The sequence below is a fragment of the Lissotriton vulgaris genome, unplaced genomic scaffold (genome assembly GCF_964263255.1).
Source record: "Lissotriton vulgaris unplaced genomic scaffold, aLisVul1.2 SCAFFOLD_3341, whole genome shotgun sequence".
Classification (NCBI taxonomy): Eukaryota; Metazoa; Chordata; class Amphibia; order Caudata; family Salamandridae; genus Lissotriton; species Lissotriton vulgaris.
This window is the reverse complement of record NW_028250882.1, coordinates 22929-48564: the sequence shown is the minus strand read 5'-3', so window position 1 is coordinate 48564 and position 25636 is coordinate 22929. Positions and strand designations below refer to the sequence as shown.

Here is a 25636-nt window from a genome sequence, read left to right as displayed (position 1 = left end):
TATCAAATTTGGTCGAACTGTCACCTGATTTTGTAGACCAATTCTTTGAGAGTCTGTCTGATATGATGTTCTCACCCGAACGGAAACAATAACTTTAGAAAAGCATTCCGACACACAGCGTTCCCATGAACTCTGAATTCGGCCTTCAGTTTTGATCAACAAAAACTGCCAAAAAAGCGTTGGAACTCTATTCCCCCGTTCACAAGAAAATATTTTTTGGATTGAACTATTTTTCATAATATTTTCCCCTTTTTCTGGCACGAATTCTTTGCTTAAAGTAGACCTATTCATAGAGAACAGAAGCTTCTACTTCTATTTAGGTAAATCTAGAGACATAATAACCTAACACCAGCCTCTAGCTCATTTTACAACAAATGCATTTATATGTGATGAAATTATCTCGCCCTTCTTTTCTGTATTAAGAGATATTTCAAGTGTATATTTTTTCGCAAAATCGTTCAAACTGATTACATATGCTATAATTTTTTGAATGATTCCTATGCTTAAAGACCTACAGTACCTATATTTTCACGTATTTCAAATACGCCTATTTCAAATGCAAATATGTATTTTGGGGTGGGCAATGTTACACATGCATCTTATTGCTCTAGTTTTAGTAATTTGATGGACATAAATTCGTGGAGTGGGTGTCGCGTTCTAATCTAGGACCCTGATCCATACTGTGACCTTATGCCCCTATACGGCTATAAATCCATTTATTCCCTATATTGGCATAACCGATCAAATGCAATATTCAGAAACTCGTCTCTGGCCTCACACGAACAGAGCCACATTTCAGAATCGCTTCCTCTGCAACTTCCTTTGCAGCTCATTAGTGCAAATGACACAGCAGAAGCCACTATCTAAGATTCCTAGATTAACACTCTGAGTTCTTCAACAAGATAAAAACTCAGCAACCTGGGAAAGCCCCGCTTGCTATGTTTTGATTAGTAATAGAACTCTAATGAGCACTGAGAGACGATCACTTCCTAGTGACATCTTTATTGACGTCTTATGTCCAAAAACTTACGTCAAACAAGCACCTTTCAGGTATAAATATTACCAACGTTGCCTTAAGCAAACGCTGATGCTGATGCTGGCTAGCTGCCTCATAGACATCGCTGCCGTTATCGCTGCTGATGCTATCGCTGCGAACGAGCGAACGATGGTGTGGTGAACACAGGAGCTGAACAGCTGTCCCCCTGCAAGAGCCCATTCGATGCAAGCTGCCCGCGGACGCTGCCTCTCCTCTTCTTCATCGACGCGCTGAGAGAGACGCTGTCTTTTCTCATGCCGAGAAATCCAGCTCCAGCGTTTCCAGCCTACTATTGCGAGTGACTGGGATATCGAGTCCCTGGAAGGAGATACCAGACCTCCAACATTCTTTTTCAGAGGTATGGTGTTGACTAAACCCTTAGAGAGAATTCTTGAGGCAAACCTTGGCAAAACCAACTTAACTTAAAGCTACTTACTTACTCCCCTCCCAAGTATTAAGCTTAGGTCAGGTACACTGGGGTAGGCGTTGTTAGAAGCACCAGTTGAGTACGTTAGTCAAATGTATATATGAATGTATATATGTTTTATTCATTTTAAACCATTGTATGGCTAAGAAACCATATCAATGCTTTTACAGTATTATTTCGCAATCCTCATTTTACTGTACGCCCTTTTTATAATAACAAGTCTTGCAATTGTGGCAATTAATTTCTCTTGTATGAGAAGAAAGACTGTTCAATAAATAATACCTTTTATTGAAAACGCCCGTCTCTCTATTCTCTACATATTGTGAAAGTAATCTGCACAACAACTGACTGAGTAAAATAACTGTCTATTGTTTCACACGACTCTAGAGATTGACTCTTATCTGAGGAGCAAAGTTGTCATGTTGCACAGTTGTTGGAAAACTGAATCCCTTCTTGGCTGTGCCAGGGAAGCTGATCACTTCCTATTCAGTCAAGAAAGTTTCCAGTGACCTCTGAGCTAGTTGGAAACAAACCCAATTAAGTTTAGCATAGTCAGTAGAGGCCTGGAAGATCCGCACTTCTACGTCGATACTACTGTTTATGTTATTCCAATGCACAGGGCCTATTGGGAAAATAGGAACTACACTACAGTGTTGGATTATTGTAGGGGACTAGCGGATGTGGTTAATTCTGTGTCCCACCAGGTCGAGGCTACGACTGCATCCACCTCGATAGACCTGCAGCATGATCTTAACCCCGGTGACTGGGTGCTGTTCGAGAGCATGTGAGAAAGAGTTGCCTTGATGCTCGCTGGCGAGGACCCTACCAGGTGATATTGGTCACGAGTACAGCTGTGAAATGTGGAGAATTGCCTAACTGGATCCACACTTCCCAGACTCGCCAAGTTCCAGAACCTGTGGAGGAAGAAAGTCCCATTGCTCCAAGAAGCGTTCCTGAATATACAACAGACAACGAAAGAACAGGGCCAATTGTAAGAGCCACGGAAGAGACAGAACAATCACTAGAGCAAGAAAGACAAAAGCAAGCTGCTCCTGAATGGAGTTCAGATCTTGAAATACCTGAAATTGCAGATGAGAACTTTGAACCAGACCAGGGCGAGCGGACTGGTGCTGAGGGATCAGACCAAGAGGAAGAAAGGAGACCAGATGCTAGAGCATAAAAGAGGCCAGCAAGAAAAGAAAGGCTAAACATAAGGCTTGCATCTGAAAAGAATCTCGTTTCAATTCCTGAAACTTCTGAATCAGATCAAAGTGACACTGAAGAAAGACCAGATGGTCTGAGACGATTGATAAGAGAAAGGGTACCATCTCGAAAGTACGCATCTCGTGAGTGGACATACTTGACTGAAGATGCAGGGACCAGTGAACTCTGGGAGGTTGGGGACTGGTACGGTGAGCTATGACGGGGACACCCTCTCGATTGATATCCAGCTGGTTGTCCCTGCAGTCGAAGACATTGGAACTTTGACCGTGACAGTTCCCAATCCACCAAGGTTAAGTGGCTTGCATTTCCTGATCCTTAATCAGGTTTTTTTCCCTTTGTTTGGTCGACAGCTCACTGCCCAGGAACTGGGAGACTTTCGTGCAGAGATTCTGCGATTTGTTCTTTCCATCCTTGGATCAAATATCATTACAGATGAACAGTGGCCGAAGAGCGCGCTATGTGTTTTTAGAAAGAAGATAACCTAGCCACAATGAAAGAAGATTTACATTTAGGGACTTGTCCGTAGAAAACGGAGTGAGGGTTATGGATGCCATTATCTCGTAAATAGCTTAGCATAATTGGACTGAAATAGGACATTGCAATCAACAAGACCACAGCAAAGGAAGCAGGAAAAGAGACATTGTTGATTTCAGTTGTGCTGTAAACCGAACAGTGGACAATATGGCATCTGGAACTTCAGGACGCAAACAAAAGTGCATTATTGGGACCCTTATTGTGGTGGTGCTTATTGTCATTGCTGTGGTGATTGTCACGTCTTTGGTTGGATCTTACGATGCTGAAAAGAATGGGGAACAGACAACACTTACATCACCTGTTTCCGATCTAGATGAGGGTGTATCCATAAAAAATAGAGAGATGATCAAGGATACTAGTCGCAGGTTACATGTAGATCTGCAAAGGGTGATTTTACATTGAATGCATATGCTCGTTTATTGTACGAGTATGTGGATACAATGGAAGCAAAGGATTTGTGGTGATCTTGGTTTCATTACATCATAACATTATGTCATTGTAATCTAGAATGTCATGTGTGGATTTCCAGTGAAGTGATTCTATGTGAAACAGCTACTCTGGGACTGCTGCAGCTGTGGCTAATAAATACATGTTCCGAAGTATTTCTGTCTGCTGCCATTTACTACATTATACTTCACTACACATTGGCGACGATGGGCAATTGAGAGTCTGTGTGGACTTAAGAAGTCTTAACAAAGTAATTTGGGATGATTCTTACCCATTACCCTGGATTGACAACATTATCAGTACATTTTCAGGTGCTAGGTTATTCTCGAAAATTGACCTAGCATCTGCATATCATCAGATAGTGCTGAAGAATCCTCATGACATCTTACGGCTTTTGTATCTCCTATGGGTTCCTTTCAATTATAAACGGTTGCCTTTCGGGCTCTCATCAGCAGCATTCGTCTTTCAGCTTTTGTTAGAAAATGTGTTGGAAGGAATCGAAGGGGCGGTAACCTTCCAAGATGATATTTTGTTTGCAGGGGAGAATCAATCTATTCATGTCACACGCATGTTCACTGTTTTAGAGAGATTACAGAAGTTTGGTGTTGTAGCAAATCGCAGTAAATGTGAATTTGCTAAAGATTTAATAGAGTATCTAGGCCATGTAGTCTCTGAACAAGGGGTTGAACCTAGACCAGGTTTGGTTGACGCTATAACTAAAGCTCCCACACCAAAAACAAAGGAGAATGTGGCTTCATATTTCAAAGTTTATTTATAATTTCAAAGTTTATTCATACTTTTTCAGCAAAACTGTCACATTAAGAGAATTATTGAAGAAAGACAATAAAATGTTATGGGAGAAAAATTGTCAAGAGGAATTTGAGGGTTTAAAAAAAGAAATCATTTCAGCTGGTGTTCTTGCACTGTTTGACTCCTCACAAGAGTGAATCATTACCGTAGACGCAAGTAATGACGGTCTGGGTGCCACCATTGCACATATGAAAGGGAAAACTGAAGTAACAATTGGGTTTGCTTCAAGGTCTTTAAGGTCTAAGGAAAAAATCTTTTCAGTCATTGAAAAAGAACTTTTAAGTTGTTGTTGGGCTGTAAAAAGATTCAAATGTTTTATTTGGAGGAGAAAATGTGTGCTCAAGACTGACCACAAACCTTTAGTTAGTATTCTGAGTGGAACAACTATCAAAGATCATACTCCAAGAATAGTAAGATTGCGCTCTAAACTCCTACAGTACAATTTTACCATTGAATATATACCAGGTGGTAAAAACATAAGAGCGAAATACTTATCTCGTTCACCTTTGAGTTTTACTGATTACCCTGAAAATTGTGAAGAAAATGATGAAGAATGTTTGATTGCAAGTGCTGATATCTGTCATGACACTTCTTTCAGTGAACACTAATGGTTTTCTGAATCTTTGAAAGATATGCAATTGGAAAATGTTAGAAAGCATGTTTTGTCTGGCTGGCCTAAAGAAAAAATACTACCTCAGAATTTACAACCTTATTTCAGTAGCAGATGAGTTGTCAATTTCAGAAAAGGGAATGCTGGTACGGGGAGACTAGTTCATTCCACCTGTCTCTTTGAGGGAAATAATTATTATGTATGGTCTTGAAGGACATCTGGGTCAGACCATAACTAAAAGGAAAATCAGAGATAGTTATTGGTGGCCCGGTATGGATTCTGCCCTTGTAGCCAGTGTTCGGGGATGTGTTGTCTGTGCAACTAGTGACGAAGGTCTTGAAACCAAACAGTTCCTCTACAGCCTGTTGAATTACCAAATGCTGTTTGGTCCAAGTTAGGCATAGATTTTATTGGTCCTTTTGGTACCCTTCTACAGAAGCTAAGATTTGCTATTGTAGTTGTTGACTACTAAAGCAAATGGTGGGAGGTAAAGTTTGTGGAAGAACCCAATACTCTTAGTGTCAATGGCCTTGTGGAAAAAATGAATCGCACGTTCGTTGAGTGCATTCAGTGGGGCATTCAAAACAAGTTTGATATTTGTAAATCTGTAGAATAAATGTTGCGGTCACATAGATGTTGCCCAAATGTTGTTTCAGGTATTTCACCTTTTGAAGTTTTACGAGGACGGCCACCTGCCTCTAGATTATGTCCTGCCTGGTTAAGAGAATGTCAGCACAAAAGTGATCACATGTTAAATATGGACAACGTTGTCAGACCCATAGTCGAAGAATTCCAAGGTAGAACGAAAAGTCATTATGACGCTCTCCACAGAATAAAAACTCAAGAAAACAAACTATGTGTGGGAGACTGGGTTCGTGTTAAGGATCCTAATCATGTTCCTAAAGGAATGTCAAAATGTAAACCTCCTGTCAGAATTGAGGTTGTGACCAGGAATACAGTGAGAACTAGCAGAAATGAATGGTGGAATAAGGGAAGAGTGGTGAAGATGCATACTTATGATGTTCCTCGCTACGTTCAAATGATTTAACCATATTTAGTTTAAGTTGCCCGAATAGTAGACCCATATCTTTCATTGTTTTCCATAACTCTCCTTGGCCTCTCGATAAATACATAATTAAATGCTTGTTGTTTTCGAAACTAGAATGTTCTCATCCTACTGCAGGTGCAGGAAGGCCATCTCGTTATTTCCGATTTAAGGAGATAACCAGAATGTCTTTGAAGACATTTGGAAGGGAGGAGGGAGTACGTCTACTGTGCTTGGCCTATCTGAACCTCAAGGTCAATGACTAGAGAAATTTAATTAAAGAAGCTCATGGAAAGTTACCACGTAGATCAGGTGGCTGTGGAAAGTTTCGCTGATGTAGGGTTAGTCAAAACCCCTCTTTTTGTATAATGCACAGGGACAGAGACCGGAGACTTCTGCTAGCTTATGGAGAAGAAGGAGCATCTTAGAGCGAGATCCATAGCTTTAAGCTAACTCATTCGACGTGAGTACTTGTGAGGAAGTCAACACGTGCTGACACCTTTGGGACATGATAGGATAGAAGGCTGATCGGAAGGGCCCTCATTTAGAGTAGTATAGGGAAAGATTTTATTTCTTTTCGATGAAATGAGAACTGGATTCCGCAGCCATTCTTTACTGTGTTGTGATTTTGGAATTCATGATTCTGTGCCTTTTGGGCCGAATCACTTTTATTAGTAAACTTGGCTCTGTATTGATTTATTTGTACCTCAATACCTTGATCCTAGGTTGCCTATATATTCAAATGTTTTTGGCCTTATAATAAATTTAGCAACTGAATTTCGGAGTCGGTGGGCTTTTAACGCATGACTACATGGAAGCGTAATCTTGAATTGTTTTGTTCCCCTCAACCACCTTTAGTAGGTAAATAAAAGATTGTCTAGGCTATAACCGGTAGGGAAATTCAGAAATGAAATTTAGCGTAATCAGCTTCCTGTCTCTGAATAATACATTTGTGAATTGAACCTTACTATTTTGAGAATTCAGTTCCCTGGAAATATTACACTAAAAAGACCTTATCTTGTGGTCACTGTTTTTTTTGTCACTTCCTGAATTGAGCCGACACTGTTTTGTTGTGTAGCATTATAGTCATTTCATATGCCTGCCCCGCCCACTGCTATGCCAACATTAATTAGCAGTAAAACCAAACCTCATTGTTTATGAAAAGTCTCATCCCACAAAGTCGAAACACAAAACATTTTCTACATTCTTTGCCAGGGTTGATACAAGGAGAATAAATGTAGATTTAATATGAAACTTCTATTGCACTGGTTTCTTCCTCAGTTAGATGGAGAGCACTCATTTTGTCCTCTTTGACTATAGCTTACAGCTTATTTACTAACGAAAGGCGGATATCTGATGTCAGCTGTTGCATCGGTTCCCGGAGAAAGAGAAGCATTTCTTTAGAACTGATGTAGTTGTCAGATTACTTTTTATTTTTTAGGTCTCGCCTACGCAGGGCGTGTGCGCTGCATAGGAGCGGACCTCTTAGAATCGATTCGCTTTTTCGGCCAAAAACGTGCACGGTTTCCATTGCTTTCAATGGCAACGTGTGCAAGTTTGGTGATTCCCTTGCAGGAGCAATCATTGGCGACATCTGTTTGTAATTAACTTGCAAAAAGATGGTGCCCCTGCTCGCCCCCGCAAGGGAAATGCTTTGTGGGTCTGTTTTTTTTTAATTTTTGCTCGTCTGTTTTTGTTTAGAAAACCAATGGGAGCATTAGTTTGTCTGCAGATTTACCAAGTACAGTGTTATTACTGACACTGCACAACTGATTTACACTGCAAAACTGTATTACTTTCCAGTGTCGATTTACATTTCAGTGTCAACTCATACTGGACTTTTGTTTTTCCATCAAACACCCCAAGGAGGGCTTTCTGTACTGATGTATGCCCCAGGGGTTCATACCACTGCAAGCGAGCCTTCTCAAAGTGCATGCAACTGAGTCATGCCGCTGCCAGCGAAGCCAGCACTGATACAGAACAGAGCACACAGCTTAGTGCACTGTCAGAAAGCGGAAGAGCTAATTGCTCAGAAATATGTAAGGCACATTAGTGCGCTGAGTCAAGCCAGTGTACATAGCGCTGTCAGTCCATGTGTGCAGCGACATGCAGCAGTTGCAGTGAGAGTCAGACTAACAGTGCAATGCATTGACAAACATCGGCTCAGTGGGGGTTACTGCACACACTGACAGCTATGGTGCCAGTGAGGCATAATACGGGCCACACTTAAAGATTTTGAGTTGGGCTATCCCAGTTGCACTACTGTATGTATCTGCACACAGGGAGTGCAAGCACTGAACTCCTGTGCCAGCGAACTGATGCGTAAAGACCACTGCACATACACTTTGTGCGAGTCCCTGCAGTGGGATCGAGTGATGTGTACTTCAGATGTTTATTCTCGTCCACAAGCACTTCCTGCAGATTGTTTAAATTAACATCAAGGCAGTGGACCTGGGAGAAAACATATGACCGGCTGGCTCCATGGCAATATATCTTAGTGAGCTGTACATTGACAGATAAACAGAATGTTTTCCTAACATTGCGCACGTATGTGTATTTCACACACTGCCCACATGTGCTACGAGGCTACGCTTGCTGATTATGTGCGCTATACTACAGACACAGAATACGGCATCTGCAGCGATGACGAACCAATTAGATTATCTACAAATATTTAAAGTTGTTAGCGAGTCATTTTAGAGCCCCTAGCATTTCAAGCATTGATAAATATGCAGAGGGCGAGTTGTTGGATGTGAGCGCGAGCTCAGCTCATCATGGTTTTGAGGGGAGTGGTTCATTTTTCATATATATAGACGGAGCATACAACATTCGATCAGACGCATCTCTTCTGTCAGCTCATCAAGAACGTCTGTCTAATAATCTGTTACGGCGGGCCAATGCTACAGCATGTGTTTTAATTCCACTTAAGGTTAAGGACAGCCAGTGTATGAATAAGGAAATATTTTGTTAATTTTACGGTGTGTGAGGTAGGTTCTGTGCAATAAGTTAAACTGAATATATTTAAGCTTTGCATTATGTTATACTTTTGATGATATGCTATGACCTTATCCCACTCTGTCGTTTAATACTCGGTAGTGGCTACAGTAAATAAACAAGCATTGGCTTAGCCATTAGGTCTCGCCTTTGGGACCTTATAAGTGTTTAGCCATGCAACAGTTGATGTTGTTGCTCCAAGGATATTGTGCTGCACAACGACATACTTATAAGGTCCGAAAAGCGAGACCTATTGGCTAAGCAAAGGCTTGTTTATTAAAGAGACTGACCGCAAGTCGACATCTCACTTCATTACCCTGCATGTTTCTTGTGATAATTATCATGTTGCCATGTTCTAATCTTCAAAACTAGACAACCTGTTTCTCTTGCTGACAGCACAGAATCTGAGAAGCCGATAATGAAAGCGTGCTCACCGTAAAAGCTTCTCTGCATCATGATATCCAATGGGATGAACTGGGATACTTGGAAGGCCCGCGCCCTCATCAGCTCTATAGCGAAAGGTGTACTCTGTTAACGAAGAGGTGTGAAAGCATTATAAAATAACAAACTAATGTTTACAAGCATTGAAAAATGTATGATATGTTTTCTAAAGCAAACTATTGATCTATTGTAAATAAACTAGGTCCAGATTTTAGAGTTTTATACATGTACAGAAGTCTACAGCAAATATATAACACATGTCAAACTCTCAGTGCACTTCACAATGAATGAATGAGGAATTCTAAAACGTCAAGCTTGTCCTGCCACAATAAATTGGTCACGTCACAAAGGTCATTTGCTTTTCACCTACAGAATTAGCTCTTCAAACATTTTGGAAGAAGCAACGCAGTGAGAAATTGGAATGGCCTGGATTTCAATTTAGCATTATTCTAGCCATTCAGAACGTTATCCCTTCTTTTCCTTCTCATATGGACATGCACTAATGGGCAGTCATCAATTTTCCCATTTCAAGCACAAGAACATTATGACTGACAGAAGGTAACATTTAAGGGCATTGTTCTAGAGAAATGCCCCATGTAATGGTTACCTGTAGTACAAAGCTAACATTGTTTTCCTTGCAGCAAAAGGTATGTACCGGTATGTGTTTCGACTGATTCTTTTACATGTTCAAGAGACTAGTAACACAGGGGACTCACCACATCCAGCTACTACATCAGTGGTACCGCAGCATACAATGAAAACGGGCCACTTACCCCCATTTGCGAACTTTTCTTGTATCTGCTTTTCTTTTCTGTGCCCTGTTATTCTGAGTCTAAGCGTGGTTATTTTGCTGTAATGTGTGCTTTTCTTTTGTATCTGTGCTCTGCTAGTGGGCCCACATTGCTGCTTGCTTTCCCGCCGATTGTCACTTCCACTTCCCAGGACCTACTGAATGGGGCCCGCAGCAAGGCTGCGCCAAAGACGCACTAAAGGCAAGCGCATCTGCACTTGTCAGCGCCTGGACCACACCCAGTGCCAAGAACGCTAATTCTTCCACCATGCGCAGCTACACTGCTGCTGACCTCCAGGCACATCGACAATAGCAACTGCTGCCGCACATCTCCACGCAGCGCTAGAGGACCATTCTCCTGACAGCACTGCCGCTTCACCTGCACGACCGAAGCAACCAACAATGCCAGAGACACTACAAACATGACTGCATCCACCATGCCGCCCAAGAAAGCCACAACACAACTCCACTGCATTCAACTCAACGCACAATCGCTCGGCTAATACACCACGGAGATCTGGGACATGATCTCACCTCTCTCCCCAGATGTCATCTTCATCACAGAGACCTGGCTGAACCATCAGACAGCGCCATAACCACCCCCAAAGGCTACAAGATAACACAATAGGAAGGTACCAACAAACACAGAGGTGGAATTGCCCTCATCTACAAGGACACCTTCTGCTGCACGACCTCCTCAGACTACTCGACACGATAATGTAGCATCTCAACTTCCAACTCCACACAGATGGAAAAAGCACTGTCAGAGACACCCTCGCCTACAGACCATGCCCCAGTTTCTTCAACACCATCCCTGACCTCATCTCCCCGATCGGCATCAAGTCTGAGCACTACATCTTCCTAGGGGATCTCAACTTCCACAATCTCCATCATGAACTCTGTGCATTCAGAAGCACCCATAGACACCTGTCACCACCACGTCTTAAACCTTGGGAGCAAGACTATAGGCGATGAGTTTAAGAAAGTCCTGAACACTTCAATCTCCTCGGCTGCTTCCCTGAGGACTGGAAACACTCTGAAGTGAGGCACCTCTGAAGAAACCATTCGCTGACCCAACAGAACCATAGAACTACCAGCCCATCTCCCTGCTACCATTTCCAGCAAAGGTTATTGAGCAGACAATCAACCAGCAACTCACCAAACACCTGGAACACAACAGCCTCCTGGACCTCTCTTAATCCGTATTCTGAGTCAACCAAAGTACTGAGACAGCTCTGATCGCAGGCACAAACAACATCAGGGCCCTCATGGACCATGGCAAAAAACACACCCCTGATCCTCCTGGACCTTTCATCCATCTTCGACACAGTCTTCCATCACATCTTGATAAACAAACTACACCACAGTAGAATCCAGGAAGACCCGCTCAAATGTATCACCTCATAGATCACCTGAAGAACTCAGAGAAACTGTCCCCAATTGTTAGATTTGGGGGTCTCTGATTGGCAGAGGTAGGCACCTTTGACCAAATAGGGACCCTTGCGTCTAGTCAGGGTAAGGGGGTACACTCCTAAAATAACCCCTGCTCACCCCCTTGGTGGCTTGGCATGAGCAGACATGTTTATCTCAGAGGCAGTGTGTAAAGCATTTGTGAACAAATACAGTAAAATAGTGACAACACTACAAAGGAACGCCACACAGATTGTATTATAAAAATAAGTATATTTTATATAGATTTAACACAAGACCACAAACAACAAAAATCCACAATACTGTACTTAGAATGGTAGAAATAGCTTAGTTCTCTTAAGATGGTAACGGACACACTTATTGTTCAATGTACCATAGAATGTGTAACGCTATACAACTAAAGTGTTGGAGGGTAGGTGATACGTCAGGTCCTTACACGCAAGTACGGTGAAGCGTCAGTTCCCTACTGCTGCGTAGGGGACGATGATGCGTCGGTTCTTCTTGGCGTGGGGAGGTTATGCATCTGTTTCTTACTGCGCTTCCATGGCGGTGCGGACTAGCAAAGCCGTGATGCGATGAAGATCCGGTGCAATGCAACAAAAATGGTGTCTTCTTGAAGTTGCTACAACGAAGGGGTGATGCATGCATGCCCGACAGCCGTCCAGTGATTCAGCTAATCTTCTTGAGCCGCGACAGGCCCTGCGACACGCTTCTCTGGTGATGCGACGGCGTCTGCTGCGACGGTGACACCCTTCTACGGTGATGCAAAGGCATCTGCTGGGATACTCTTCTCCTGGGATGCGAGGTGCTTTGGGTGATGTGAGGGCAACAGTGGCAGCGGAGGCACGCTTCTCTGGTAAAGCGACAGCGTCTGCTGCGATGGAGTCACTTTTCTCCAGCAATGATGCGATAACGGCTGCGGCGGTGACACGCTTCTTAGTCTTGAGTCGCGCTTCCAGGCCCCAGTGACTCAGAAGGCCCAGCTCAACAGCAGGCACTTCAATTCCTAATGAGGGACGGCAGGGAAAAGCTGGTGGGTGAAGTCTGTTGTCCCTGAGACTTCAGCAGGAGGCAAGCTCTATCTCAAACCCTTGGAGATTCTTTACAAGTTGATTGAAAATAGCACAAAGTTCCTTTCCCCTTTCTTTGCGGGTCAGGCAACCACTGCAGGCCAGTCCCTCAAGCTTAGGTCTCCTCCTCAGTTTCTTTGGTTTCTCTCCTAAGCAAAGGTTCTTCTTGTTTCCCAAACGTGATCTAGAATTCTTGGGTCTGGGTCCCAATATTTATACTGCTAGTTTTTGTTGTTCTCTGAAGGCAGAGAGGCCTTTGCCTAGTCCAAACCAGTTATGGTCAGTCCTGGAGCACTTTGTAGACAAGACTCCTTCTTTCCTTTGACAGTGTGGGTCATGGCCATCAGAGGCACCACATGAGGTGGAGCCAGCATTGTGGAAGGCAGGCACAGCCCTATTCAGGTCCCAGGTGCAACTCTGCCCACCACTCTGCATGCAGATAGTTCTCTATTCAGCCTTGTGCTGACTCACCCTGTCTCTTGAAATCCCCCAGCCCCTATCACTCAAACTCCAAACAAGGAATACACAACCTAGCAGAGGCAGGCTTGGATAGTCAGGCAAGAAAATAGCTACTTTCTAAAAGTGGTATTTTCAAACACAGACTGTTAAAACCAACGTCACTAAAATATGTATTTTATCATTCTGAGTTCAGGCAAACTAAACTCAAATTTCTACCATGTTCCCTGGGTCAGTTAGGATTATAAGATGTTATAATCAAACTGCCTATTCTGGCCTATGGGGAACAGGTAGCCTTGCAATAGTGAAAAACGAAAATGGCTGTCATTCACTATCTGGACATGCCACACACACCAGGGCATGTCCTACCTTATACTTACAATGCACCCTGTCCTTGGGCCGACCATAGGGGTGTCTGATATGAAGAAAAGGGAAGGTTTAGGGGCTGGCAAGTGGGTGCACTTCAACATGGCAGTACCAGACTGCACACAGGCTCTGCAATGGCAGGCCTGAGACACACTTTAAAAGCTGCTCAGGTGGGTGGCACAACCAGTGCTGCAAGCCCACCAGCAGTATTTGATTTGCATGCCCTTGGCACCCTCTGTGCACTCTACTAGGGTCTGATCAGTAAACCAAATCAGCCAATCATAGAGTCACTAATCCACACATCACTTTTACCATAGGGCGAGCATATGCACTTTAGCACTGATCAGCAGTGGTAAAGTGCCCAGAGTCATAAAACCAACAAAAACAGGTCAGAGAAAATACAGGAGGAAGGCAAAAAGTTCAGGGATGACCCAGCAAAAAGGGCCAAGTCCAACACTCATCATTCACTTTGGAATCCAAGAAAATAATCAGTGGTGTCCTCCAAGGTTCGTATCTCAGCCCCACCCTCTTCAACACATACGTGAACCCTCTGGCCAACACCATCAGATTGCGCAGAATCAACATAATCGCCTACGCCGATGACACCCAACTCATCCTCTCGCCGTCAGAAGACTCCTCCACAACCAGTGCCAGCTTCTACAGATGTATGATGAACGTCGATGACTGGATGAAGGACACTGTTTCAAGCGCAACACTGACAAGATGAAAGTCCTCATATTTGGGAACATATTGCCATGGAATGACGCATAGTGGACTTCTAAACTCGGCCAATCCTCCACCCGACAGACCACGTCCACAATCTCAGCATCATTTTGGGCAGCAAGCTATCTAAGAAACCGTTAAATGCAGTCTCATTCACCTGTTTCCACGACGCATCCTCTGCAAGATATTCATGTGGCTCTCAGTCGACACCAGGCCCTCGTCACCAGCAGGCTGGATTACGGACACACATTCTACGCAGGAGTCAATGCACACCTCTTGAAGAGACAACAGGCAATACAAACCTCAGCGGCAAGTCTCATCATTGACCTCCCAAGACAGACCCACATCTCACCCTACCTCAAGAAGCTACACTGGCTCCCGATCCAGAAGAGATGCCAGTTGAAGATGTTGACTCATGCATACAAAGTCCAGCATAACAGAGGACTAGCATACATCAACAAACGCATAACCTTCCACCAACAAACCAAACACCTGCGATCCGCCTCCCTCTTCTATACAGATGAAGCCCCCGGATCGACGAGACTACCGTGGAGGACGCTCATAACACCTGGAAGCCAAAGGTTGGAACGATCTTCCTTTGCACCTCAGGACCACCTCATCGCTTCGGAAATTCAGGAAAGGACTTTGAACGAACAGATCATCACAAAGCAGAGAACAACTCTTGTCTATTGAGACCCTCACAGGTGATTTGGGCCCATTATAAATCCTTGATTGATGTTTACAATGATGTAGGAGTATCTGGAAGCTGGGACTTTCAGCCTTACCTTTTGCTGGATACCCTGGAGTGAGAGGGTCACCTGCTCCTTCCAGGTTCAAAACATTCCCACGCTGAGCACCACCTCCAGGAAGGTTCCAGCCATTTGGGTAGGGCTCAACCCCTGGAGCACAGTAATCCGCCGGGTCAGAGAAAAGAATGATTCCTATAGCTCCAGCGTTAATTGCATTCTTCACCTGCAACAGCAGACCAAAGTACATGGTTTGAAAATCTTTCTGAAAGAACATAGTTGTATGCTGCAGTTTGCCCTTATCCTATCACTAAACAATATCTACCCATAAGACTAGGATTTACTCAAATATGCCCTAAAAGTCTATATTGAGTTTTGCTTTCCATATTTTCTTCTCGTACAAAGATTCACAGTGTGATCCTTCATTTAGTTTTCGTGTCTGAAGTTTCCATTGCAGCAACTACTTTCAGAACGCATCACTGTTTCTTTACTTCCAACTCTAAAGCATAGCCAACTGTTTCAATAGTAAACATCCTTTCTACTTCTGATCCAGTTTGTTCAGAGGTGACTCCTCCGCGTTGGAGGAGGAGCGTTGCCCCACTGCCAGACGCAGAGCCAGCAAACGAAAAAAAAAGTTATGCTCAAGCATCGTTTTATTTTTCATTTGCCGGCTCTGAGGCAGCTTGTGCATGGAGGGGTGGGGCATGGAAGAGAGGAGGAGTAGTGCTTGTGCACTCTCTAAGTACGCATATGTGTTTGGCCAGCCATCTCAGGAATACTAAAACACACATGACCACTTTAGTTTCTCCAGCCTGGCTGCATTTAGCAGCCGGGCTGGTGAAACCCCACAAACTCCATGAACTGAGGGAGTATCTTTCCTGCCCGCTCACGCCAATCCATGAGCTGCTCTGCAGCTCAAGGACTGGATGGGAGTCTGTCCTAGGGGCTGCTGGTACCAGGAAGAGTATATATTAGAGTGGAGGATGGAGGGAGGAAGACCCCGCTAATTAATTCTGCGCACTGCCCTCACTTGAATCAAGGGTACCAGATTCTCTTCTAATTATTTTGGGACTCCACAGCCTGACCACAATGGATTTGTTCCCTTGATGGGACCATGTACAATACCAATTCATAATAAGTGTCTTCTCACTCTTACCCAAGATTATCCCCTTGAGAGCTACGGAGCCCTCCGTCCTCCACGATTGTTGTGTGAAAGGCCCCACACCCTAGCATTCATGGTGCCCTCCCCCCTACCACTTTTCACTTGTCCTGAGGAAGACCCCGCTAGTAAGGTTCAAAATACCTACACACTATATCGGGTCGAAACATCGATACTTGAACATCTGCCATTTCTTTTAACAGTAATGAGTATACTGTGAAACTCTGTTACATGGCAATTGTGTATACATTTTGTGTACTTTGATGTATTTGTACTTGACTATTCGGCATATGAAGAGTATGGTACACAGACAAAATATCGAGTTTTAAATTTCGATATACAATTATATCGAAGTTTAAATATCGATGGGACAAAATATCGAAGGTAAGTAATATCGACAGTCTTAATATCGATATTAGTATGATATCAGTAATATCGAAGTTGTAAATATCGATGTCAATAATATCGAAATAAATAACTTCGATGTTACTAATATCAATTTTTAAATAAATTTAGTGTATATTATATTGTATTTATTATGTTTTATTATTTATTTTTAATGTAATTTAATTAAATATTGTCTTTTACTACTGTAGCGGGTTGTGGGTTTATAGGGGAATAGGGTGGGAAGTAATTTAATTATGTTAAATTAATTATTAATTAGTAGGAATTATTAATTAATTAATTGAGAATTAATTTTTAATTAATTTTAAATAATTGATTAATTGATAAATATTTTCTGTAGCGCGTTATGGGTTTATAGGGGAATAGGGTGGGAAGTAAATTAATAATAATTAATTAATTAATATATGTTTGTACATATTTTAATTAATAATTAATTGGTAATTAATTTATATTAATTAGTTAATTAATTAATATAATTTTGTACATATTTATAATTATTAATTAGTTGGTAATTAATTGATATTAATGAGTTAATTACATTAATTAGATTAATTTTTTTATATATAATTTTTTGATATTCTTAATTAATTGGGAAAAATAATATTAAATATTAAATTAAATTAATTACAGCTAATGTGCTAATATATTTACTTTATTGTTATTGTTAATTAATAATTAATTGGTAATTAAATAATATTAAATAATTTTGGGTAAAGGAGTATTTTTAGGGTTCAGGGTCAGTTTTCAGTTTTTGGGTAAAGGGGTATTTTTAGGGTTCAGGATCAGTTTTCAGTTCTTGGGTAAAGGGGTATTTTTAGGGTTCAGGGTCAGTTTTCATTTTTTGGGTAAAGGGGTATTTTTAGGGTTCAGGGTCAGTTTTCAGTTTTTGGGTAAAGGGGTATTTTTAGGGTTCAGGGTCAGTTTTCAGTTCTTGGGTAAAGGGGTATTTTTAGGGTTCAGGGTCAGTTTTCAGTTTTTGGGTAAAGGGGTATTTTTAGGGTTCAGGGTTAGTTTTCAGTTTTTGGGTAAAGGGGTATTTTTAGGGTTCAGGGTCAGTTTTCAGTTTTTATGTAAAGGGGTATTTTTAGGGTTCAGGGTCAGTTTTGGGTTTTTGGGGTACAGGGATATTTTTATAGTTCAGGGTCAGTTTTGGGTTTTTTGGGTACAGCCGTACAAGGTAAAAATAAAAAAAATTACATTAAATCAATTAAATGAAATTAAAAAAAAAACATTAAATTATTAAGCGTTTTATTTATTTTAAATGTATATGTATTAGTTTTAATTTTGTTTTAATATTTTTATTTAATATTTGTAAAATTATATGTATTTTAAAATTATTTTTACATTATTATTAATACATTTAAAAAAACGATATTTTTAATTTCGATATTTTTGTACTTCGATATTATTTTTTCGATATTTTTGTACTTACCTTTATGAAGATATGACTCCGATATTTTTGATGTCGATATTTTTGTGCCGGTATTTTTGTATTTCGATATTCTGTCTGTCGATATTATGTCAGACATTCGAAGAGTATATGCTAGAATTGCTTGTGATTTTATGTCACTACCCCATACTATTTCTCACTATCACCTGTCTATCACTCTCCCCTCCCTTTTCTGGCACTGCCATATTGAAGTTTGATATCTTCATATGTGACTTAAGATGTGTTCTTTGCATAGATGCATATTTTCAATGTGATTAAATAACATTGAAAGAATATCCCTTTTTGTTTACTTGTTTTTGAATGTTATGTTTAAATATTTTCCTTGCCCCACTCCAATGCTGCTACTGCACTGGGACCACTCTAATATATAATGTCTAGCACCCAGGTCCCAGTAACTACGGGTTTACCCTTTTTAGGAACCGGGACCAGGAAGAGGCCAGCAGGAGTGATCCCACTCGGGAGGCAGCCGGCAGCTTCATGTAAATGTTTTTTATTATTCTCAACACGTCCCCATCACCCCCTCAACACTCGCTCTTTCCCCTGCACTCCCCTGCACTGCCCCCACCCACCTCACCACCCTTTGTTACTGGCAGCCGCCACTGACTTTGTTGCTGTCGTTCAGTTTAGTCACACTGGCTTTCCTCTACACTCTGTACCAAACAGTATGCATTGACCTTAACAGGTACCTCAATAACACAGGAGCGTTGAAGATGCACATGCATGAATAAACTTGACATATCTGTAGTTGAAAGAAACAAGTACACTTACAACTATTGATCTGTGTCAAAAAAGGTAACTATTGGATAACTTTTGTGCAAGATTCACAATTTACAAAGGAAAACTATCTCATGATGTATTCCTTTTCCATAGGTACGGACATCAATTGTCCATGCATGGCTTAGAGTTTAGAGGAAGTATGTGCCACCATTGTAATCTTGAGCAATAGGTAATGCAATCATCTTTTTTATGTACTTCTTTGTCAATCGGAATAATTCCAAAGATATGAGGGGAAAATAAATGGGCAAATACTCATGAAAGACTTGTGCCCACTTTAGGCCCGCATTAGCCAAGACATTTTCATTTTGCTAAAATGATATGTATAATATACATACTCACTTACACGGACTTTCAGCCAACCCTTTTCTTACATTGATCTGCTATTGTGTTATTCACATTTGTTTTCTGCCCACTAAAGCATACAGGGCTGGGCAGTGGGTCAGACACTTCAGGTGTTGAATGACTGCTTTCTGCCCTTCCAAAAGGTGCATATGCACACAAAAAGTAGTTCTCTGTAAATTGCAAGTGGCACTACTGCAATGTGTTCTTTCTGAGGCCAAAAAATACTTTTTCTGTTAGCCAATATTTTCATTGATTGTTGAGGACCGGGCGTTATCACCAGCAAAGTTTTGCAAAAACCTTGACATAAGAAGCATGACAAATCCAAATGGCTGGTGACCTATTGGCTTTTACCAATTACTGTGTATGAAAGACCTTGACAAAGTTCAGTCACTAAAATCTATAATAATATTAAAAGCTATAATACACATTAATAAATCTATAAACTGTTTTGGTTAAGAACATGTAGTAGAAGTGATAATAGCTTTGAATGGTGTCTGATTAAATGTTAAAAAGAGTGGGGTTTTTCATTTTTGTTTTTTTAATACTTCTTTTCTGAAAAGAACAAGCATTCATTTCTTGATTAGATGTAGAATATTACATCTTCCCAATAGTGACTGTATGGGTCTTTCAAGCTGTCCAAAATTCATTCATGTTAATGATTAAAGAATCTCCATTACAATAATTGCTTAATATTGATGATATTGTTATTTTTTTACGATCACCTAATTTGCGTTCTTTTAATATTAAAATTCAGGTGCTCTGCAAGATGCATCAGATACGTGTAATTTATAAAAAAAGAAGCACTTTGCGGACTTCAGTTGTTTAGAGTTACTGGTCATCTGTCTCCGCAATTTGATTGTGTCAAAATATGACGTCTAAATTGAAAGAGACCATTTTGTGTACTCTTAGATATACTAGGACACAGGGTTCCTGTTTTAACATTCTTCCATTGCAGGACTCACCATCAATTCAATCTTTTGTATTTCATGGACTTACTCTACAGTCATATGTGAATATCTTTGACTGTACCAGATAAACCTGCTCTTCCAGCAATTGCAGAGAATTTGGAAGTGGTTGGAATATTAGTAATAAGTTTGAGCCACTCTAACATCTGAGGTTTTCCTTCATTTAATTGTCATCCCTAATGTGTACCAAATGGTGTTGATCTGACATTAAACCTCAATAGCTTTGATCTCCCAGATATTGGCCATTAGGCTCTCCGCCACTCCTCTCTGTGGGTGGCGGTTGAAGGTAGGCAAGAAAGACCAGGTGGAAAGGTTCTGTATTTTCACCTTCGCTTTATCCCTTATTTGATGTTGTGTGCTACAGGTTTTATGAGACATAGGACTATGTGAAATCTACTGTTATCACCAACTGAGCAGATGTTATTACCTAGTGTTTTCTAATTTAAATTTCAGATACCAGGAGGCTGTAGTTTCTTTCACTGAAGACTTCATCACCTGTGAGTTTTACTATTTGTACTTGAACACTGTCAACCTGTGGCAGGAGTACATGTAACAAGAAACCACATCACATTCACAGTGTATCTGTACAATAATCATGATAGTATTTGTTTTATTAGGTGTATATAATCAATTTCAATGTTCAAACGTGAAAAAAGACCAGTGTATTGTGGAATACTATATTACAATAAGAGAAGGCTCTGTGATCAGTTTGAGACTTTTTTTCATATTAATGATATAGTGTGAATATATGAATCAGGTAAGAATGTTGTATAAAAATAAGTTCAATGGGACTTAGTAGAGCAATGACTTGTATATGGGTAATATATTACTTGGTTTCCTCTGAAAATTGTTCCATATCTTGCAATGACAATCTTTCCAGCACAGCTGATCCCAATGTCCCGCTCAAGTTGGAAAAAGTCTTCTGTTCGGGCATAGTTCACATACACTAGATCACCCTAGGAAAAGAAAACAGTGAAGGTTGAACTGTGAAGATGCAGCACTGAAGGGGTACAACAGTGAGAATGCATCAATGAAAATATAACAATGAGAATAAAATCAACTAGAAAACAGACTGGCTGCAATGCAGAGGATTCAATACTGAAAATAAAAAAGTGCGTATACAAGAGTGATAATATATGAATGAAGATGTTAAAGTGAGTGTGTAAAGTTCTGAATGATTACATCATGATAAGGCATTCCTCAGAACAATGTTGAAAAATAATAGCTTCAATCAGAACTTAATGGTTGTTCGTCAGTCTACGGTTCATCATTTCTCTTGATGTCCTTCGTAACATTCAACTCCCAACCCCATTTTCTGGGTCTCTGTGCCACCTTTCATACTTTATGTATTAGTTTACTAATTGGTTCCTAGTGTTTTCTCCCCATCCTCCTGTTCATCAGGAGTCCACCACTCAGAATTCAGATAGAAGTGCTCAGCTATAATAAAAAGGTGTGCCACTGGAGGCACACAGTAAACTACCACACTTTGCTTTATTCCCAAAATCATCATGCAGACTGTACAGTGTGTCAGTATGACTTCCGAGTCAACACACTTTGACACTGTACTGCACACTTTGACCACGCAAGCCCTTCCGCTGTCTTTCAGCTAGGTTTGCACTACACAAACATTACATACAATCTTACATATTCCGTTTTCCTTCTTTATTTGTTTGTATTGTCTACCCCACCCTATTGCTCCGTCTCCAGCATTGGACTGCGCGGAGGCATTCTGCAGCTGCCCTATTATGAAGCATGCCACAACACGGTGTTGGTGAGGGTAGTTTTTACAAAGTGAAGGTGCTCATTGTTCTACAATTTGCAACTTGACAAATTCGTGACTTCAAGTCACCTTACTTTCTTTTGTGTGGTTACACTGACTGGAATGACACAGGCGTTCACAGAAAGGCATTAATAATACAGTCATCATAGTCGCTATAGTATATAATTGGGTATTGTCACAAAGAATTGGGAAAACAGCACAGACTGCATTAGCACTTAGCAGTATTTCAGGGGCTTTTAGCAATTGCTAGAAATGGGGGTCTCTCGTTGGCAATGGTTTGCACTTTTGTCCAAGTAGAGAGATACAATTCTAAAATAACACCTGCTCTCGCCCTTGGTAGCATGGCACGAGCAGACAGGCTTATCTCAGAAGCAATGTGTAAAGCATTTGTGCGCACATACAGTAATACAGTGAAAACACCACAAACGGACACCACACCAGTTTAGAAAAATAAGTAATCTTTATCTAAACCAAACAAGACCAAAAGAACAAAAATCCAACATACATTTATCAAGGCATGTCTCTTACAGAAGGTAAAAACAGTTCTGTCCACAGCAAACTATAGATGAGACACTTTCAACACAAAGTACCTTGGATGCGTCAAAATCATAAACAAAAAACGCCACACGTAGAGTGATGAGTCTGTTCCTTACGATCATCTGTACCTTACGTGCAGGGAAGGTGATGCATCAGTTCTTTGCTTCAGGGGAGGTGATGTGTCGGTTCCTTACTGCCATGCAGGGGAGGTGATGTGTTGGTTCCATAATGAAGAGTAGTTGATGCATCGGTTTCTTACTGCGGCCCCAGCGTTATCTTAGACTTGGCACCCGGTGCAATGCATGGGGATTTGGAGATGCGCAGGTTCTAGATGCGATGGTGCTGCACTGATCCCTGCAGCCCCAGTCCCATGATGTGTCAGTTCTTGCAGTTGCACAGCAGGGCCTGTGTCAGAGTTGGTATGGTGATCTTAGTCTTCAGGGATTGGTGCACGAGACTTGGCGTGCTGTGATTTCTACAGCTGCGGGGGGACGCTGCGTCGGTTTCTTCAGTGGCATGAAGGTGATGCATGAGAATTCTTCCCGCACAGAAGTGTTGTCAAAAACGGGTGTGGATGTGTCACGCTTCTCTAGTTGCCTCACTTTTCCCAGCTCCCAGTAGCAGGAACAACCTCCAGAGGCCCAAAACAGGAACAGGCACCTCTTGGCAGGTCAGAAGGCCCAGCAAGGAATTTCAGGAGAGCTGGTGGTGAAGTCTTGTGCCCCTGGGACTTCAGAACAGGAGACAAGCTCTACTTCAAGCCCTTGAAGATCTTCCTCAAGCAGTATGCACAACACAGACCAAAGTCTTGGTCCTCTCTTTGGCAGAAACAGCCAATGGAAGCCAACCACAGACAGCACACAGCAAAGGGGCAGTACTTCTCCTTCAGCTTTCCAAGCTCTTCTCCTTGGCAGAGGTTCCTCTTAAGTCCAGAGGTATTCTAAAGTTCTGGGCCCTAGCATTTATACTCAATTTCTCTTTGTTCTCTTGTGGCAGAAAGGCTCAGTCAAAACCAGTTCTGTCCTCTCTGGTACAGCTTCCTGGCAGGAGGTGGAGACAGCAATGTGTAAGGCAGACCAGGCTCATTCAGGTGCAAGGAAATCTCTTTCCTCTACTCTAAATGCAGCCCAGATCAATTCAGCACAGCCCTGACTCATACAGTAGAGGCAGGACACACCCCACCCCACCCCATTCGTAGCTGGTTAATGTGAATGCACATCACTAGCCCCTGTAATTCCAAAGCCAGACAGTCAGTCCACAAACCAGCAGAGGCACACAGGATGGCTAAGCATGAAAATACCTTCTTTCTAAAAGTGGTATTTTCAAACAGACAATATAAAATCATCTTTATAAAAGATGCATTTTTATATTCTGAGTTCAGGCATACTAAACACCTTCTTTCTACCTTGTACCAATGGGTAATTATGCTTATATGGTGTTATAAATAAACTCACATTCTATCCTCTGGGACAGAGAGCCTTTCAATAGTGAAAAACGAAATACACTATATTTCACTACCAGGACATATGCCATACATGTCCTACAAGTGCGACGAGCAGGTCTGGGGTCACAGGCGGTGATTGCTGTAGCATGATGAGCCGGTTAAACGTGACAAACTGCTATCGCTGTAGAGCGAAGAGCAGGTCAGGTATCACGGATGGTCGTCGCTGCAGAACAAACAGCCCACCAAGATTCATGGACAATCATTGCTGCTGCGCAAATACAGGTGTTACACTGCTGGTCGTTGCTGTCAGTGACTGTCAGCGCAAAGAGCTAGTATCACTAGAACTTCACATTTGAAGACATTGGTGGCAGCAGATTCTTGTCCACGAGCAGACCTGTTCATGGGCATGAGAAGCCTAAACCTCAGGATTTATACCTCCTATTTAAAAGGAGTACACTCTGATGCCAGCCAAGGGTCCTGGACCAAAACAACATGGTAAAATTGGCCTAAGCTAATTGGAACATTTCATTTATTTGTAAGTCCCTGTACCTAGGATCTGTAAATTACATGCTAATAGTGGGAATCAGAACTCAGTGTGCCACCCCCTAAAGTATCCTTTTAAAACCTGACTCGTGTGTGTCACTGCAGCCTGTAGTGCAGTTTTAGACTATCATTTCGACCTAGCATAATAAACCTTTTGCCAGGCCTAAACCTTACTTCTCAATACTTTTGTCACCCCTAAGGCAGACACTAAATGCTCAAATAGAAAGGTGCACCATATTAAGAAAGTTGGACATGTGCACATAAGTTTTATATGTCCTGGCAGTGAAAAACCTGCAAACTTGTTTTTCACTGTTGCAAGGTTTGCTTTCCTAAAGGAAAATGCTGGATTACACCATGGCAGAGCAGCTAGAAAAATTATTCACTGACTCATTTAAATAGAAATATAATATCCAAGAATAAGCAATGAAATAATCAACTACAGTGTTATCATAAAATTCATCGAAATTTTGATTAAAGGAGTGACAACGGGAGACAACGCTTGGCTAGTACTTTCCTTACCCTCATGCCCAGGAGGGGTTACCAATCAGGCACCCAGAAACAGAAGTTACCTTTGATTACCTGAACACATCAGCTGTGCGATCGTCCACGTTCCAATTGGACACTACAGTTTATACTTTTAGAAAGTTGCCATATACCTACCTAGGCCAAAAGGGCAGTTTTCCCAGTGTCATGTCACTTGAGATCCCCCCCCCCTGTGGTGAGATATAGAATGCTCCGGGTCAAAGGACCTGGGTGTGGGAAGTGTTTTTTTCATTGAGTAGGATGGCCTAGGAGCTGGGCCCTGCCCCTTCCTGACTTTCAAATGATTCCTACCCGGTCACTGGCAGATGTAGTTCACACCTAGGCCTGCCTTCGTTTTGGCTCCACATACAATGGGTTCAGATCATCTCCAATCTATCTACTAAAAGCTTTGTTGTTTCAGAGACATCTTCATGCTACTGCCTAACTTCAATCTACCTCTAGTACTCCTCTCTCATTATGTTTTGACTCTAAGAACCTCTTCCCTTTTTTTTGCCTTTGGAGCAGGGTAATTTTGCCTCTACCCTACACGTCACAAATACAC

General features: G+C 41.6%; 1 protein-coding gene across 1 annotated transcript in view; it reads right to left on the bottom strand.

Annotated features, from left to right (window-relative positions):
* Positions 1–25636, bottom strand: part of LOC147663082 (glutamate carboxypeptidase 2-like) — a 222372-nt gene that overhangs the window by 183705 nt on the left and 13031 nt on the right. The window contains exons 3-5 of the mRNA XM_086950692.1: positions 21079–21204; positions 15190–15376; positions 9562–9655 (exon numbers count right to left, since the gene is read on the bottom strand). Coding sequence (XP_086806818.1) covers positions 9562–9655; positions 15190–15376; positions 21079–21204 — 407 coding nt within the window. The remainder of the gene's footprint in view (positions 1–9561; positions 9656–15189; positions 15377–21078; positions 21205–25636) is intronic.